This window comes from Onychostoma macrolepis, chromosome 24 (genome assembly GCF_012432095.1).
Source record: "Onychostoma macrolepis isolate SWU-2019 chromosome 24, ASM1243209v1, whole genome shotgun sequence".
Lineage (NCBI taxonomy): Eukaryota > Metazoa > Chordata > Actinopteri > Cypriniformes > Cyprinidae > Onychostoma > Onychostoma macrolepis.
Window position 1 is genome coordinate 13307915 of NC_081178.1, and position 15112 is coordinate 13323026.

A 15112-nucleotide genomic window follows, 5' to 3' on the forward strand; every position below is an offset into this window, starting at 1 on the left:
CTGTATCCAAGCATGTTAACAGAAAGTTGAGTTGAATCGCAGCCTTATGAGGATTGTCAAGCAAAACCGATTCAAGAATTTGGGTGAACTTCACAAGGAATGGACTGAGGCTGGGGTCAAGGCATCAAGAGCCACCACACACAGACATGTCAAGGAATTTGGCTACAGTTGTCCTCTCCTGAACCACAGACAACGTCAGAGGCGTCTTACCTGGGCTAAGGAGAAGAAGAACTGGACTGTTGCCCAGTGGTCCAAAGTCCTCTTTTCAGATGAGAGCAAGTTTTGTATTTCATTTGGATACCAAGGTCCTAGAGTCTGGAGGAAGGGTGGAGAAGTTCATAGTCCAGTGTTAAGTTTCCACAGTCTGTGATGATTTGGGGTGCAATGTCATCTGCTGGTGTTGGTCCATTGTGTTTTTTGAAAACCAAAGTCACTGCACCCATTTATCAAGAAATTTTGGAGCACTTCATGGTTCCTTCTGCTGACCAGCTTTTTAAAGATGCTGATTTCATTTTCCAGCAGGATTTGGCACCTGCCCACACTGCCAAAAGCACCAAAAGTTGGTTAAATGACCATGGTGTTGGTGTGCTGGACTGGCCAGCAAACTCACCAGACCTGAACCCCATAGAGAATCTATGGGGTGTTGTCAAGAGGAACATGATAAACAAGAGACCAAAAAATGCAGATGAGCTGAAGGCCACTGTCAAAGAAACCTGGGATTCCATACCACCTCAGCAGTGCCACAAACTGATCACCTCCATGCCACGCCGAATTGAGGCAGTACCAAGTATTGAGTACATATACAGTAAATGAACATACTTTCCAGAAGGCCAACAATTCACTAAAAATGTTTTTTTTTATTGGTATTATGAAGTATTCTAATTTGTTTGTTGATTTGTTGACATCCAAAATTTTCTGAAGACAGTCGGTTTCCTTCAGAAATAAAGTGATATAAAAACACCCGCACCGGTTTCGATTTTGAAAAGTGCAGTGCTCAACCAAGCATTCTTCCGCCAACCATTCGAATTTCCTTAGGCAGGTTTTATTTTAATGATATTCTAATTGGCCGCTTTGTGATATCACAAACACCGGAAAACAACCCTGTAGTCCAAACGAGCCGTTCGTTGTAGTTCTTGAAAAGGGATTTTTTTTTTTTTTTTAATGAAATATCTGCCTTTGGAGTGGACTTCGAGATTTGTAACTTTGTAGATCTTTTTATGCCCAAACATACACACTGACAAAAATTCAAAAAGTGAAAAAGCATAATAGGACCCCTTTAAAATTAGGGCTGTCAATCGATTACATTTTTTAATATAATTAATTACATGATGTGGTGATTAATTTATTTAATTAGTCACAAATTAAATTTGGCTGTGAAAATACCCCTAAAAGATCATTTAAAGCCATTATTGTGTTAAATTAGAAAAACATTTGGTAGACATTACAAAAAAAAGTAGCTTTGGAAAGAAATATTTTATTTTACATAAAATGTATTACATAAACGTTTAGGCTACAACGGCAACACAACAAACTATAGAACATAAAAGAAGATCATTTCAGAAATATCTTTTGTCCAAACCAATGAAAGTCATTGTTAACGAAATTACACTCTAAATAAGAAACTAAAACTGCCAGTGGGTGGCGGTAAATATCTTTATGAGCAAGTCATTGAGTCATTCACTCATGCATTTGATTCGTTCAAATGGCTTATTCATTCAGGAATGAAAGGGTTAGTTCACCCCAAAATGAAAATTCTGTCATCAATTACTCACCCTCATGTCGTTCCAAACCCATAAGACCTTCATTCATCTTCAGAACACAAATTAAGATATTTTTTATAAAATCCAAGTGCTTTCTTACCCTGCATAGAGGCAATGTAACTGAAATGTTCCCAGACTCAGAAACGTAGTAAAGACATTGTTAAAACAATCCATGTGAAATCAATGGTTCAACCGGAATTTTACCAAGCTACCAGAATACTTTTTGTGCACAAAGAAAACCAAACTAACAACATTATTCAACAATTCTTCTCCTCCAAGTGACTGTCTTCTGCCATTATCAAGAGTAGCCTACTGTGACACACGCGTGTGGTGCTGCTGACGTAGAACACGCATGCACTGTGCCTTGTTTACGAGCAGAGGAATGCATGCACATGCACATGCACTCATGTTATTCGGGACAAAAACGGCACTCACTGCTCGTGTGAAATCTCTTATCGTCGTACAGCGGCATTTTTGCCCCAATATCTTGAATTTTAGGGGCACATAACTTCATGTATGGACTACATCAGGCAGTGAGTTGTTGCCCTGCATCATATTTGCCAGCAGTCAACTGTTTGAAATGTAAGATGACATACAGGCCTGGGGCGGGGCCAGTGTACTAACTGCGTTAAAATATTTTAATCGTGTTATTTTTCCATAACTAATTAATTAAACTAACGCGTTAACAATAGCATCCCTAATTAAAATATTTATTTATATATGAAGAGTTCAGATGCAAAAGCTTCTAAATGCCGTCTGAAATTTTCTTCTAAAATGAGCATTTTTTTCAAGCCCCTATATTTACGTTCAGTTATTTCACTTTAATTGCATAGAAAATGACCTATACATTACCATTAGAGTAAAATTTCTGAACCTAAACATAGGAGCATGATAAAAATGCTCATTTTAGATGAAAATTTCAGATGGCACTCAGAGGCTTTTGCATCTGAACTCTTCAAATATATATAAATAATTATTAATGGATAACAGAAGAATTTATATTATATGGCTTTTTTACCCTAAATAAGTGGTTGGGTTGTATGATTAATTGTATGATCTGAATTTTGATATGCAATTGTAGAGAATAGACAGCTTGAAATCGCGTGGCCTTGACTCATCCTCCGCGGTTGATGTCAGCTTCTTTCTTTGTGTATAGTGCAATGGCATTTCAAGCATATTGTGAATACAACCTGAGAATTACTCATCCTGGAGTGCCAAAAACAAACTGTGGTTTCGCTTGATGAAGAGCAGTGTTTGTCATTACAGAGAGGGTTGACTCATTAATCTCCCATAAAACATAAAACCAGAATAGAAAAGAAAATCATAAATAATAAGTCTTAAGAGATAAAGAGTTTTTTTTTTTTTTTTATTCAGATGGCTTAAATGTCAAAAAATATATTTGTTGTTGAAGGATATGTAGGTCAGTTATTTTTTCCATGCCCAGCAAGCAGGATCTAACGAACTATGGTAACACACATACATTAGTACTGGTCTTCTCAGCTTGTGGAAAAGCTGCTTGTGCTGAGCTTTGGTTCATCGTGTGACTTTCTCATCACCACCTGATTTTGATGGTTATCAGTGTATTACAGTCATGGCCAAAAATATTGGCACCCTTGGTAAATATGATCAAAGAAGGCTGTGAAAATTAATCTGCATTGTTAATCCTTTTGATCCTTAATTAACATCATTATGAAATAAATGTTAATAAATTTCCAATCAACATAAAATGTTGCGAAACTGCCTGGAAGAGGACGTGTGTCTATATCGTCCTAATGCACGGTGAGAAGGAGAGTTTGAGTGGCTAAAGACTCTCCAAGGAGTCTCGGGGTCAGAAAACCTTAAAAAAAATTGTCAAACAGCACCTACATCACCACATGTTGTTTGGGAGGGTTTCAAGAAAAATTCTCGTAGCTCATCCAGAAACAAACTCCGGCATATCCAGTTATCAGACACGACTGGAACTCCAAATAGGACTGGCTTCTATGGTCAGATGAAACTAAAAAAAAATAGCTTTTTAGCAGCAAACACTCAAGATGGGTTTAATGAACACAGGGATAAAAAGTACCCCATGTGTACAATGAAATATACTGCTGTATTTTTGATGTTGTGGTCCTGGACATCTTGTTTAGACACATGGCATCATGGATCCTATCAAATACCAACAAATAAAAAATAAAAAAGTGACTGACTCTGTTAGAAATCTTATAATGGGCCATGTTTGGATCTTCCAACCGTACAATAATCCAAACACAAACCTCAAAAACAACACAAAAATGGGTCACTGAGCACAAAACCAAGCTTCTGCTGGCTATTCCAGTCCTCTGACCTGAACCCTGTAGAAAATGAGTGAACTGAAGAGGAGAAGCACCAACATGGAGCTGGGAATCTAAAGGGTCTGGAGTGATTCTGGATGAAGGAATGGTCTCTGATCTCTTGTCAGGTGTTGTCTAACCTCATCAGGCATTAGAGGAGAACATTTAGAGCTGTTAAACTGGCAAATGGAGGTTTCAAAAAGTATTGAATAAAACGGTGTCGTTAATTGTGGCCAATGTGTATTAGAGAAAAACATTTATTTCATAAGGATATTTCCCCCCATTTTAAATTCTTATTATCCAATGAAAGGTTCATTTTTGTGATTTTTAATTTTTTTTTAATAAAAGATCAAAAGGATTAACAATGCAGATTAATTTTCACAGCTTTCTTTTATCATATATACCAAGGGTGCTGATATTTTTGGGCATGACTGTATAAGATACAAAACAGATTTCAGAACTTCAATAGGTTGGTATGGTATATTAATTATATCAGTTAAAGAAATACGTTTTTTAATTGTACATTTAAGTTAAATCCATAAACCCTAAAATGTTGCTAGCGTATTTTTTACGGTAAAATTCTTTACAGTATATATATATGAAGAGTTTATTTGCAAAAACAGATAACTCCGTTTTTTTATTTTCAAAATCATGTTTTTTATTAGGTTATCATGTTTTTTTATTGTGTTTTATTGTGTTGGTCTGCTGTATTTGTAGTTTTTTTTTACCTAGTCAAAATAGCCCAACTGCAGTTTGATTGAGATTAATTGGAATGCACAATGAAAAAACATGATTTTTGAAAGTTGTTAAAAAACGGGGTTATCAGTTTTTTCAAATGAACTCTTCATATATATATATATATATATATATATATATATATGATCAAAGTTACTAATACAGATACTCAATGGAAACAGCAAACAGCAATAAAGTATCAGCAATAAAACACACTGGAAATCAGTAAATTAAATTTTATTAAAATATGCAAGAAATGTTTTCAGTTAGAAATTCATTTTAGTAGTCATTTTAGTATTTTTAATAAATGCAAATTACATTTATATTTATATTACATCATTATATTTCCCAATGACTTTCTAATAGTTGAATCATGGCTGCAACAAACTCATCTGGTCCACATGAAATTACAAAATAGCATCCTTATTAATACAATTTTTAAGCTGTCTTAAAGCATCTTAAAAGAATTATTATATTCCCTCGAAAATATCCTACATGTTTTTAGAATATTGGTTTTTACTTATAGGAGTAAATGTGGTTACATAGCCTAAAGTTTTTCTTATTTTTTCCCTTTCTTTTCTTTTTTTTTCTTCTCCAAAACATAGCTTGCAAACACTATATAACTTATGGACAGCGTAAGATATCTATGACTATATCTATAACCACAACTACCACAAGGAAGTGAGTTTACTTGTTTGATATATCTGACAACCGCAGTTCATAATTAACAGATCGGAATTTTTTTTTTTTTATCTTTTATGTATTTATTATTATTTCATTTGTAATTTGTTTATGTATAACCCAATTCCATTGATTGTTATTGTTTATAATTTATTATATTTAAAAATTCTACTCTCTCTCACTTCTCACTCACTGCGGCCGTTTTTACGTGCGTGACGTCATTTCCTTCCAACATGGCGCAGGCAGCAGGTCGCTGATGGAAAACTGAGGGATTTACCCCACCTTCTGGCTTTATTTATGTTTCTCTATTGAGGGCACCATCCGCCGGAGAAAAACTCAATCATACGGGAATATCTAAAAACCACGGATCCAGCCTCCATTGGGACAGGTTCTCCTCGCCCCGTCGCAGCGCGTCATGTATGAAGGCAAAAAGACGAAAAACATGTTTTTAACCAGAGCTTTGGAAAAGATCTTGGCCGACAAGGAGGTGAAAAAGGCTCATCACTCGCAGCTGCGCAAAGCCTGTGAGGTGGCACTAGGTCAGTATGATTTCGATGCGTTGATCGCGGTGTTTTAGATGTTTAAGATCTGCATGTGTGGCTTTAATCCTACCGGTAATGAAACGGAGCAGCTTCAGATCGGCTGCATGAATCCAGCAGCATTGCGGAAGTTATTCTCATTCTACCTGAAAAAACGCCTCGATCTAAACCTTTACCTGCTTCTTTAGCATGAAATGTCGATCGTTATGCACTCTTGGCTTGGATAAATCATATTTAGTGCACGTACGAACGAGGAAACAGGTAAAGGAAAGCAGGAACTGACAGGGCGAGTTTGTCCTCTTTGACAGGAGCTTGAGAAAGCCCCTTCATTATTCGGGCTGTGTGTCTTGTTAAATTACACAATCATTTTATAGGCTTTCAAAGCATTTCAAATTCATTTGAGTGTCACTGACCATGTTTTGTCTATCATTAAATGTAAAGACCCCACCTGTCATATTACAATAACATTGACATTTTAGTTTTGCGTACAGTCTAAGTTCTTATACAAGACTACAGCGTAACGTTACAAACTAAACTGTCATATCGTTTAAATTCGCGGAAATTTGTTTTGCACTATCCTCAATTTCCAACAATAACAACAATGACTGGGCAAGATGGAGAGAAACGCAGACGGAGATGCTTGTTCGCACTGGTGTTGTCGCAGAACTATTGAATCATCTTTAAATAAGACGAGTATATATTCTGAAGGAGGTTAAACTTTATAAAAATGTTTAGTAACGATGCGCAATTATTGTGCCTTACAGTCACAGGCTCCGCCGAGTTGTTCATTCAAAACGGCTCTTTTGAATGATTCACTTGAGCCGATTAGAAAGCGTTTGGATCACTCTGCTGTGAGCTGGAACATTTGACGCATACTTCACAACTTAATCAGTACTTAATTAATAAACAGCTGCGTTTTGTGACTAATTATGCATTTCACTATACAAAAAGAGCGGGTAAAATGCGCACGGTCGCACTTTTCAGTGATGACTCAAACGAGTTGGTGAATCGGATCATTTGAACGAACTGTTCAAAAGAACCGATTCGTTGAAATGAATCAGACTAGTTTGCGATGGGCGTAACGGAAGTGTTGTTTGCAGGATAGGGGTTGTGCTAGGCTATAAGTGCTTGTTTGGGATAAGGTGAATGTCTCTACCTCTGTCATGCATTTCTCATTATCAGTGGTCAATAATGCATGCACGGTGGAAGTTGAATTACAGTGCATTATTAAAGGGGGAAGAAAGCAATGGCTTCCAGGCTCTTGGCTGGAATCACATGCACCGTGCATTGTGAATGCAGAGTTGTTGGTTCAGCCTGCTTTACTGCATTGCAAACTGTGATTTTTACAGTTAGTCTGTAAAGCATTAGGCACAGAGATGTGATTTTCTTAGGAATGGGACACTTTGATCCCTTTGAAACATATAGGAAGAATCTTGCATATTCAGAGAGGCCATGATTCAATTCACGTAAAAGAAGATATAAAGATGTAAAGGACAGCCACAGTCAAATGGAGTGGTAGGAAGTTTAATCTATTTCATTCTGCTTGGCAAACATAGGGAAAACTGTCAACCCTTTCTCTCTGTGCTGGTTAGTGAATAATTTATATCATATCTAGTGAGCTGTGTTTTTACACCACTAAGACAAAGTTCCCAGCGCAGGCCTTATCCTCTCAAATCTGGTCTCTGGCTACTTAAAAGATGAGATGGGCTTACTCTGATTACAAAGGACTGATACATACATCTGCGTTTTGGAAAATTGTAAAATGGGCAAGTGGATAATAAATGTAGTTAATGGTTAAAGAATCTTATTATTTACAGACTCAGTTCATTTATTTATGTTAATATCCCTAATAAAAAAGCATTTGTGGTAGACAAATATAGAGCTTTTCTGCTGAACAGCACAGGATTTATGGTCCGTTTTTGCATATGTAGGATTGCATTTGGCATTTTGCTTTGATGTCTGAGTTATTACAGCATGTGTCAGTGAACTTTAGAGAAATCCTGTAGTAATTGTCGAGCCACAGTTCATTTGTCACACTGGAGGGGGGGCACATGCCTCACATGCCTCACTTGAAGCTGTGAACTCTGGTTTCATCTACAATTTTTAGCACTCCCATTCTGTATATATATATATATATATAGAGAGAGAGAGAGAGAGAAAGTAAGTTTGTATATCTTGGAAAATGATTGGTGTTTCTGTAATAGAAGTCTAGAGATAAGTGTTGCTTGGGCGACTCAGAAAAAATGTGTCACTAAGAGGCTATGTTTGAGTAAGGTGTTTGAAATATTGTTCTTTGCAGATACAGCAAGCATACTGTTCTCATGCTGAGCTTTTGAAGCGTTTAATAGTCTGCTGTATGACTTTTCTTTTAAAGTAAATGTATGCTTTGGGAAAATAAGCCTTTAAAAGAAATGTGATGGCTTAAAGGGACAGTTCATCAAAAAATGAAAATTCTATCCTCATTTGCTCATTGTTCCTAACCTGTGGCTTTTTTTTCTTCTGTGGAAACACAAAAGAAGATATTTTGACAGTATTGTTCGTAATCAACATCGACTTTTATGGACAAAAAATGCTGAAGTGTTCCACAACATTAAGGAAAGTCATATCGTTTTAGAGAAACATGGATGAGTAAATAATTGTCATGTTTGGGTGAACTATCCCTTTAAATATCTGTTTTGAATGCCAAAGAAGTCATGAAATACGTGGATGTTTCCTTCGGAGTATTGATATTTTCTGAATGTGAAGATGGGTTTCTTAATGACAGCCTAGATATAAGGAGAGTGTCTTGTCCCTTAAGCACAATAAATACTTACAGAGCAGGTAAAACAAGTTCATCGTTTTCCTTTTTTAGACAAGACTTCTTCAGTTCAGGCTGAGTAGACAGGACCCCGGGGCTGAGTCTGATCCTTTTTTTTCTGACCGTACACACATCGACCTTAACCAAACTCTGTTGAGCAATCATGGGACCTCTTGCAAATGCTCTAGTTTCTCATATAGATTTAGTTTTTGAATATTTTGAATGGGCTTAGATTTGATGTGGTGTCGCTAACATGATGCTCCTGATTTTTTGATTCACATTAAGGATTTCATGAAAGTGAAAACTGGAAATGGTACCAGAACTCTATAGCCCTCGACAAAGTCCAAGGTTTTTTTGCCAGGAATGTTGTGTAATACATGGTTGTTGTTGCTAAATTATTTAAATTGCAATGTGTGAATTTCCAGGTCTTTTAAAAAAAATTCTTAATAACTTGATATTTTAAAATACCTAAAACTGAAATAAAACGTTTATGAAACGATGTAGACATAGTTAAAAAGAAAATAAGAAAAAGGGGCAACAAAATTCTTTTACTAAAATTAAAGTGAAAGTGGTAAATATTCCAAACCTGCAGGACTTACTTTCTTCTGTGGAATGTAAAAGAAGCTATTTTGAAGAATGTTGGTAACCAAATGGTCCCATTGATTTCCATAGCATAGGGTGAGTAAATGATGCCAGAATTTTACATTTTGGGTGGACTGTTCCTTTTAAATGTATAATAGCATGTGAAAATATAACACTGGTCAGGTTGACCTTCTGTACATTTTATTCATCCAATATTCATTTTAAACAAAATCTCGCAAGGATCTCAGTTTTTCGTGAAACTGTATGATGCTGCATGTGACATGACATAACTGTTTCCCAGTTCACCAGACACTGACAGGTATAAAAAACCTTCCTTTTGAGTCCTGACCCCATGGTCTATCGCAGCCAGTGAGGAGTTTACATCAACAGTGCCTGTTGTGTCTTTGCAAAATAGCCCAAATCTCACAGAAGCACATGAAGTTTAAAGCCTGTACTATCATAAAAAGGCTAATTGTGATTCATTGGACTATTAATATTAATGTACACACATTGTTTTCAAGACACCTGTCCAGAAACTGAGAGTAACCAGTAAGATCAGGTGTCCGCATATATTATTTAGCTTTCAGACTGATCGTATATTACTCACGCCTTCTAACACTTCAGGCGGTTTCGAGTCCTGTTGGCACCTGTGCTATTCATCATAAAAAGTTTCTTAATGGCCCAAAACAAGGAAGAAGTTTAAAGTGAAGTTCAGATCCCAACTAACAAAAATCATAGCGTTCTGAGTTGCTTTTAGAGGCATAATGTACAAGTTTAAGACTCACTAGGGTAATGCATTAAAAAAGCTGCCAGACTGTCACTATAAATGTCCTCAGATTTTTGGTTCCTTCTAAGAACGTAGATGGAAAATGTTTTTTTCTGATCATTTTTGAACTTTTCAGACATGATTGCATGTGTGCATGCGTTCCCTTAATAAAGAAAGTGGGTTAATAAATTAAATGCGTGTGCAGTGGCTGTCTGGCTTATCCCCGCTCTGCTGGTGAGGATTGTTGCTTTGCTGCATACATAGCGAACGAGGTGAATGAATTTAATTTTGTGGCCCTGGGTTTATCGTTTAGATGGAGGGTGAATCTTCGCACAGGTGTCTGGAAGGGTTCAAAAGATGGAGCATTTCTGTAATTAAGATGCAATCTCACAGGTTGCAGACCTTGCCAGGGTACACCGTTCTTCTCATTCCCCAAAACCTGTGCCATAATTACCACCAAAGCCCTGCACTCTATGAAAAACCTGTAAAAATAGGGCACAATGTAATGTTAATGAAGCAGTTTTGTCCTTTTGAGGTGTTTTAGCTGTATTTTAAATTACACATTGCATGATGTTTCGTTTTAGGTATCTTTAAGGATCTTTTCTGTTTTTCCACAGATTTGTTTTCTTACAGAGTGGCTGTGCAGTGCAGCAAAACAAAATTGGCCATTTAATATAAAAGATCAGGTTTTTGGATGAAAGTCCAGCATTGCTTAGATCTCTTACCAGACACTTTGTTTCATTACTGGCCTTTGTAAATAATGCATCATCTTTCAGTAGCGGTAACTCATTCAGCCTCTGACAGGTGCTGAATTAATCATAATTCTGCATCAAGCTAATGAGAGACAATACCATTCGACCCCTTATTTTTGCCCAGAGTTTTTTTGTGTGTTTTTGAGATCATACAGCAGTTGCATTGAGAGTTAGGGATGCGGAGTAGGTGGTTATGGACACTTTAGGTTGATGCTAAACTTGCTTTATAGCACCCTAGAGTAAAGATGTGCATTTTGGTCATTTTGATGACTTGAGTTTTTAATGTTGTTGACTTTTATCACAAATAGACGCTTTTGGACTGCAAGGTACCAACTAAAATGCCATTGTAACAAATCATAAAATGAATGCCCTATTTTGGCATGTTTATAATATTGGTATGAGTGTAGTTACTATTGGACTTTGATCTGTGTGGATGTTTTGAAGAATAAATTGATGTTTTGTGTGTAGAATCATGACAATTTAGGCCAACACATAATTAGTAATGTACCAAAACTTTTTTTTAACCACAATACAGAAACCAAAACTAAGGTTTTCATGAGGCTAACAACTGAAGCTGAAAATAAAGTTTGGGTAATTATATTTGGATATTTGAACTATTTATTATGTTTAGAGTTTCAGGTGATAAATTAAACCAGCCTTTTAATTTTTCAGCCGAACAAATTTTGCATATTGATAGTTTAGCATCAGTTTTGATCATGGTGAATTGCATCCACACTGCTGACGTGATATGTGCCTGAAATAGAACAAAATGTGTAATCAGAGATGCACTAATAAAACATCAATGATGGTGAGGAAATTTTCACACCGGTATATAAACCTGCAACAAAACCGGTATTACAAAATTTAAAAAAAAATTGAATTTGCGATTTTGCTGTCACATTTTACAAGAAAAGATATGTCTGTTGGACTTACATCTTTACATCTTTCACTTTCTAAGACTAAAACGAATACTTAAAAGATGGATTCATTATCATTCTTAATGAAAAGCCAACAACTATAAAAGTATAAGTACTAGTACAATAGCAATCTAGCTTATATAACGTTTATAAACAAAAACAAAGAAGATGAGGCATGGCAAACACCACATGCTGTATAATATATCAACTTAAATTACAGAAAGTTTAGCAAACTGTGGAATGAAATCATTTTTAAAAAGCCTCTGTCGTGTAAATGTCAGATAAACGGCAAAGGCTTTTTACAATGAAAACAGAAAGAAAATAAAAAATAAATTGACTGTCATTGACGGTGTTTGCTTGTTGTTTGCCAAGAAAACCAATATGTTCACCTTCTCTGGTTTAAGAATTGGTCTTGTACTTTACTTTTACATTTCGCTTGAAAACCAAATCCTCTGTCCGCCATTCTGTTTGGTAATCGCCAATCGTTATTTTTACCGCATTTTGCTTCGGAAGAATATTTTTGGTTGCTGAAATTTCAGTACATTTCACGTTTTGGGCAATAACCAAAAATGGCTAATTTGAAAAATCTGTGGTATTTTTGCCTTAATCACCATTTTAAAATACTCCAATTGGCATTTTGTTCCATTCCATTGTGCGCCACACTGAACACATCTAATGCAAATGGTTCCAAAAAATGTGTCCAACCAGGGTCCGGTGAACTAGTTTCACTGATTTTGATGCAGAAACCACGTTCGCAGTGTTCTTTTTGTTTCAGAAACTACGGCTTGTTAACCAGTAGAGTAAATCCATGCGGTTACATACGCACGCACTTGTTGTCGCAGTGTTGGTGTGACTAGTTGGCAGGGCTACACCAGGGCCACCCTCACGCCCCTCATGTTGCGTTGTCCAGACAACCTCCCTCAGCATTTCCTGTGCAGGGCCTAAATTTAATTACAGCTAGGTATTTTCTCTTTTTCCTACACAATGCGGCTGTCAATGGTCCAATGCTTCCTTCTCAAGCGCAGAGGACCTGAGCCGGGTGTTTATCTCTGCGGGTGAAAAGAGCACACCGCCTCCCCTTCCACTGTGGCTCTGCTTTTTGGAAGCGTTTGTGTTTGTGTGTGAGAAATGGTTTGTGTCTTATTTGGTGGGCGGATGCTTGATACTTCAACTGTGGGCTAAATAGATACATTATGCAAATTTGTCTCTGATGTTGTTTACCTTCCATAGACAGAATGCCGTCATGACAGTATCATCAAGGAACCAAGTGCCAAATAAAACGGTGTAAGGTCTCTAAACAGCTAGGCTACCTGGTCTTGTGCAAGTAGAGAAGGATGAATGTTGACAGGCGTCCCTTTTTTAAATTGTATTGTCTCATGTTTTGGTTTGGCTAGAATGTTCTACTCAAGTATGCAGACATAAATGGCAATGCATTGTAATACATTATTATATATATATTATAAATATATACAGTATACTATATATATATAACTATTTCTCATGTATTTCAGTCAGCTTCTGTATAGCACCTTTTATGGTTGACACTTACACCTTTACTGACAGGTGGAGCCCAGGTGAGAAATGGCTCCAGGCTTGTAACCTGGCCCAATTTAGATTCAGATTATATTTTAAGGGGCAGAATCACTAAACAAAAACACGTTTGTCTGCATGGTTGTGTTCACTTAAAGCCTTATCTAGTAATTGGCCAAAAAGATATTTGCAAAGGATATATACACTATCGTTCAAAGGATTGTGGTAGGTAAGATTTACAATACAGTAAAAAACGATAATATTTTATACATTAAAATATGTATATTACAATTTAAAATGCATGTTTTATATTTTTATGCAAATTAAAATGTAATTTATCCCTGTGATGGCAAAGCTGAATGTTCAGCATAATTACTCCAGTCTTCAGTGTTACATGATTCTTCAGAAATCATTCTAATATGCTAATTTGGTTTTCTCATCAGTGATGAAAACAATAGCTGTTGTGCTGCTTAACATTTTTGTGTAAACCATGATAGATTTTTCCCATTTCTGTTATTTGATGAATAGAATGTTCAAAGTTCATCTTTTGTAAAAAAAAAAAAAAAATCATGTACCTTTTGATCAAAGTTAATGCATCCTTGCTGAATAAAAGTATTAATTAAAAAAAATCTTACTGACCACAAACCTTCAAATGGTAGTGTACACTGCCAGAAAATTGTGGTGCAGTATTCTTAGATGTACACATTAAGGTACAAATATGCATATTTCTGGGAAGATAAGGTACAGTAGTGTACCCCTAGAGGTTTTTTTTGTTTGTTTTTTCCCCATAAATGACAAGTTTGAGATCAAAATTGTACAGGTTAACTTGCCTCTTGTCGTAAAAACAAAAAAAGCCTTATGATTTTCCATGATCTGCAACACATCCAAGTGTTATAAACGGAAACCCACCCATAAGAACTAGAGCCTTCAGATTCCTAAACTTGTCTGCCGGATTTATTCATTCTCGAAAATACTAGGTTTGTAAGGCAAGAGGAGTTCATTTAAATAGTTTCTCTGGTTGTCGAGTGTGCCGGCGCGGTGTGAATGTGTGTGCTTTGAAATGGTAATGCATCTGTAGGAGTGAAGGAAAAAACGCACCACTGCTCTCAGGTAACACTAGTCACCGTTGAGAATGGGATTGGGATTGGTTGGAAAGCTCTAATGGTTTTGGTAAATGTCACCTCTTTTAAGCAGATTTACGGCTGACTGTCTGTGTTCAAATCACAATGTGAACTCTTATGATCAAGTAAGGATCAGCCCCGTTCCGCCTCTGTCTTTCAGTCCTGAATCTGGGAACATGTGAATCCACCCTACCCTTTGACTGGAGGAGATCAATTGGGCAGCAGATCAGAGTTTCCCAAGGGCTGGAGGGACTTGGATGTAGATGTCTCGTGAAAGAAGCTTTGCTTGGATGTATTCGTGTCTTGGTTCGAGAGTTGCAGAGTGATTCCACATGACAGAGAATGAAAAAGGAGGCGAAGAATGCCCTAATAAGACCCCACCTTACACTGTCTACTTGGACTCCATTCGCACACCCTCTGGCTATGCAAACGGCTTCTTTTTGGTTTGTCTTGCAGTCTGCAGTCGTTGCATTAGTGTGTCCGTGTTGCCTTGGTGTTGATCACATGGTGTACTGCACAACTCCCAAAGGACCCTACTGTTTATCTTTCCCCAGCGTTGGAGCTGCAGCATGTGTGTACTGCAAAACATGCCACCATCCTCTTTTTGCTTAATTGATGGA

The 15112-nt window shown here is 36.7% G+C and overlaps 1 protein-coding gene across 2 annotated transcripts in view; it reads left to right on the plus strand.

Annotated features, from left to right (window-relative positions):
• Positions 1 to 5692: 5692 nt before the first annotated feature.
• Positions 5693 to 15112, plus strand: part of arfgef1 (ADP-ribosylation factor guanine nucleotide-exchange factor 1 (brefeldin A-inhibited)) — a 73032-nt gene continuing 63612 nt past the window's right edge. For both annotated transcript variants that reach the window (XM_058765058.1, XM_058765059.1), the window contains exon 1: positions 5693 to 6027. In XM_058765058.1, coding sequence (XP_058621041.1) covers positions 5904 to 6027 — 124 coding nt within the window. In that variant the 5' untranslated portion in view covers positions 5693 to 5903. The remainder of the gene's footprint in view (positions 6028 to 15112) is intronic.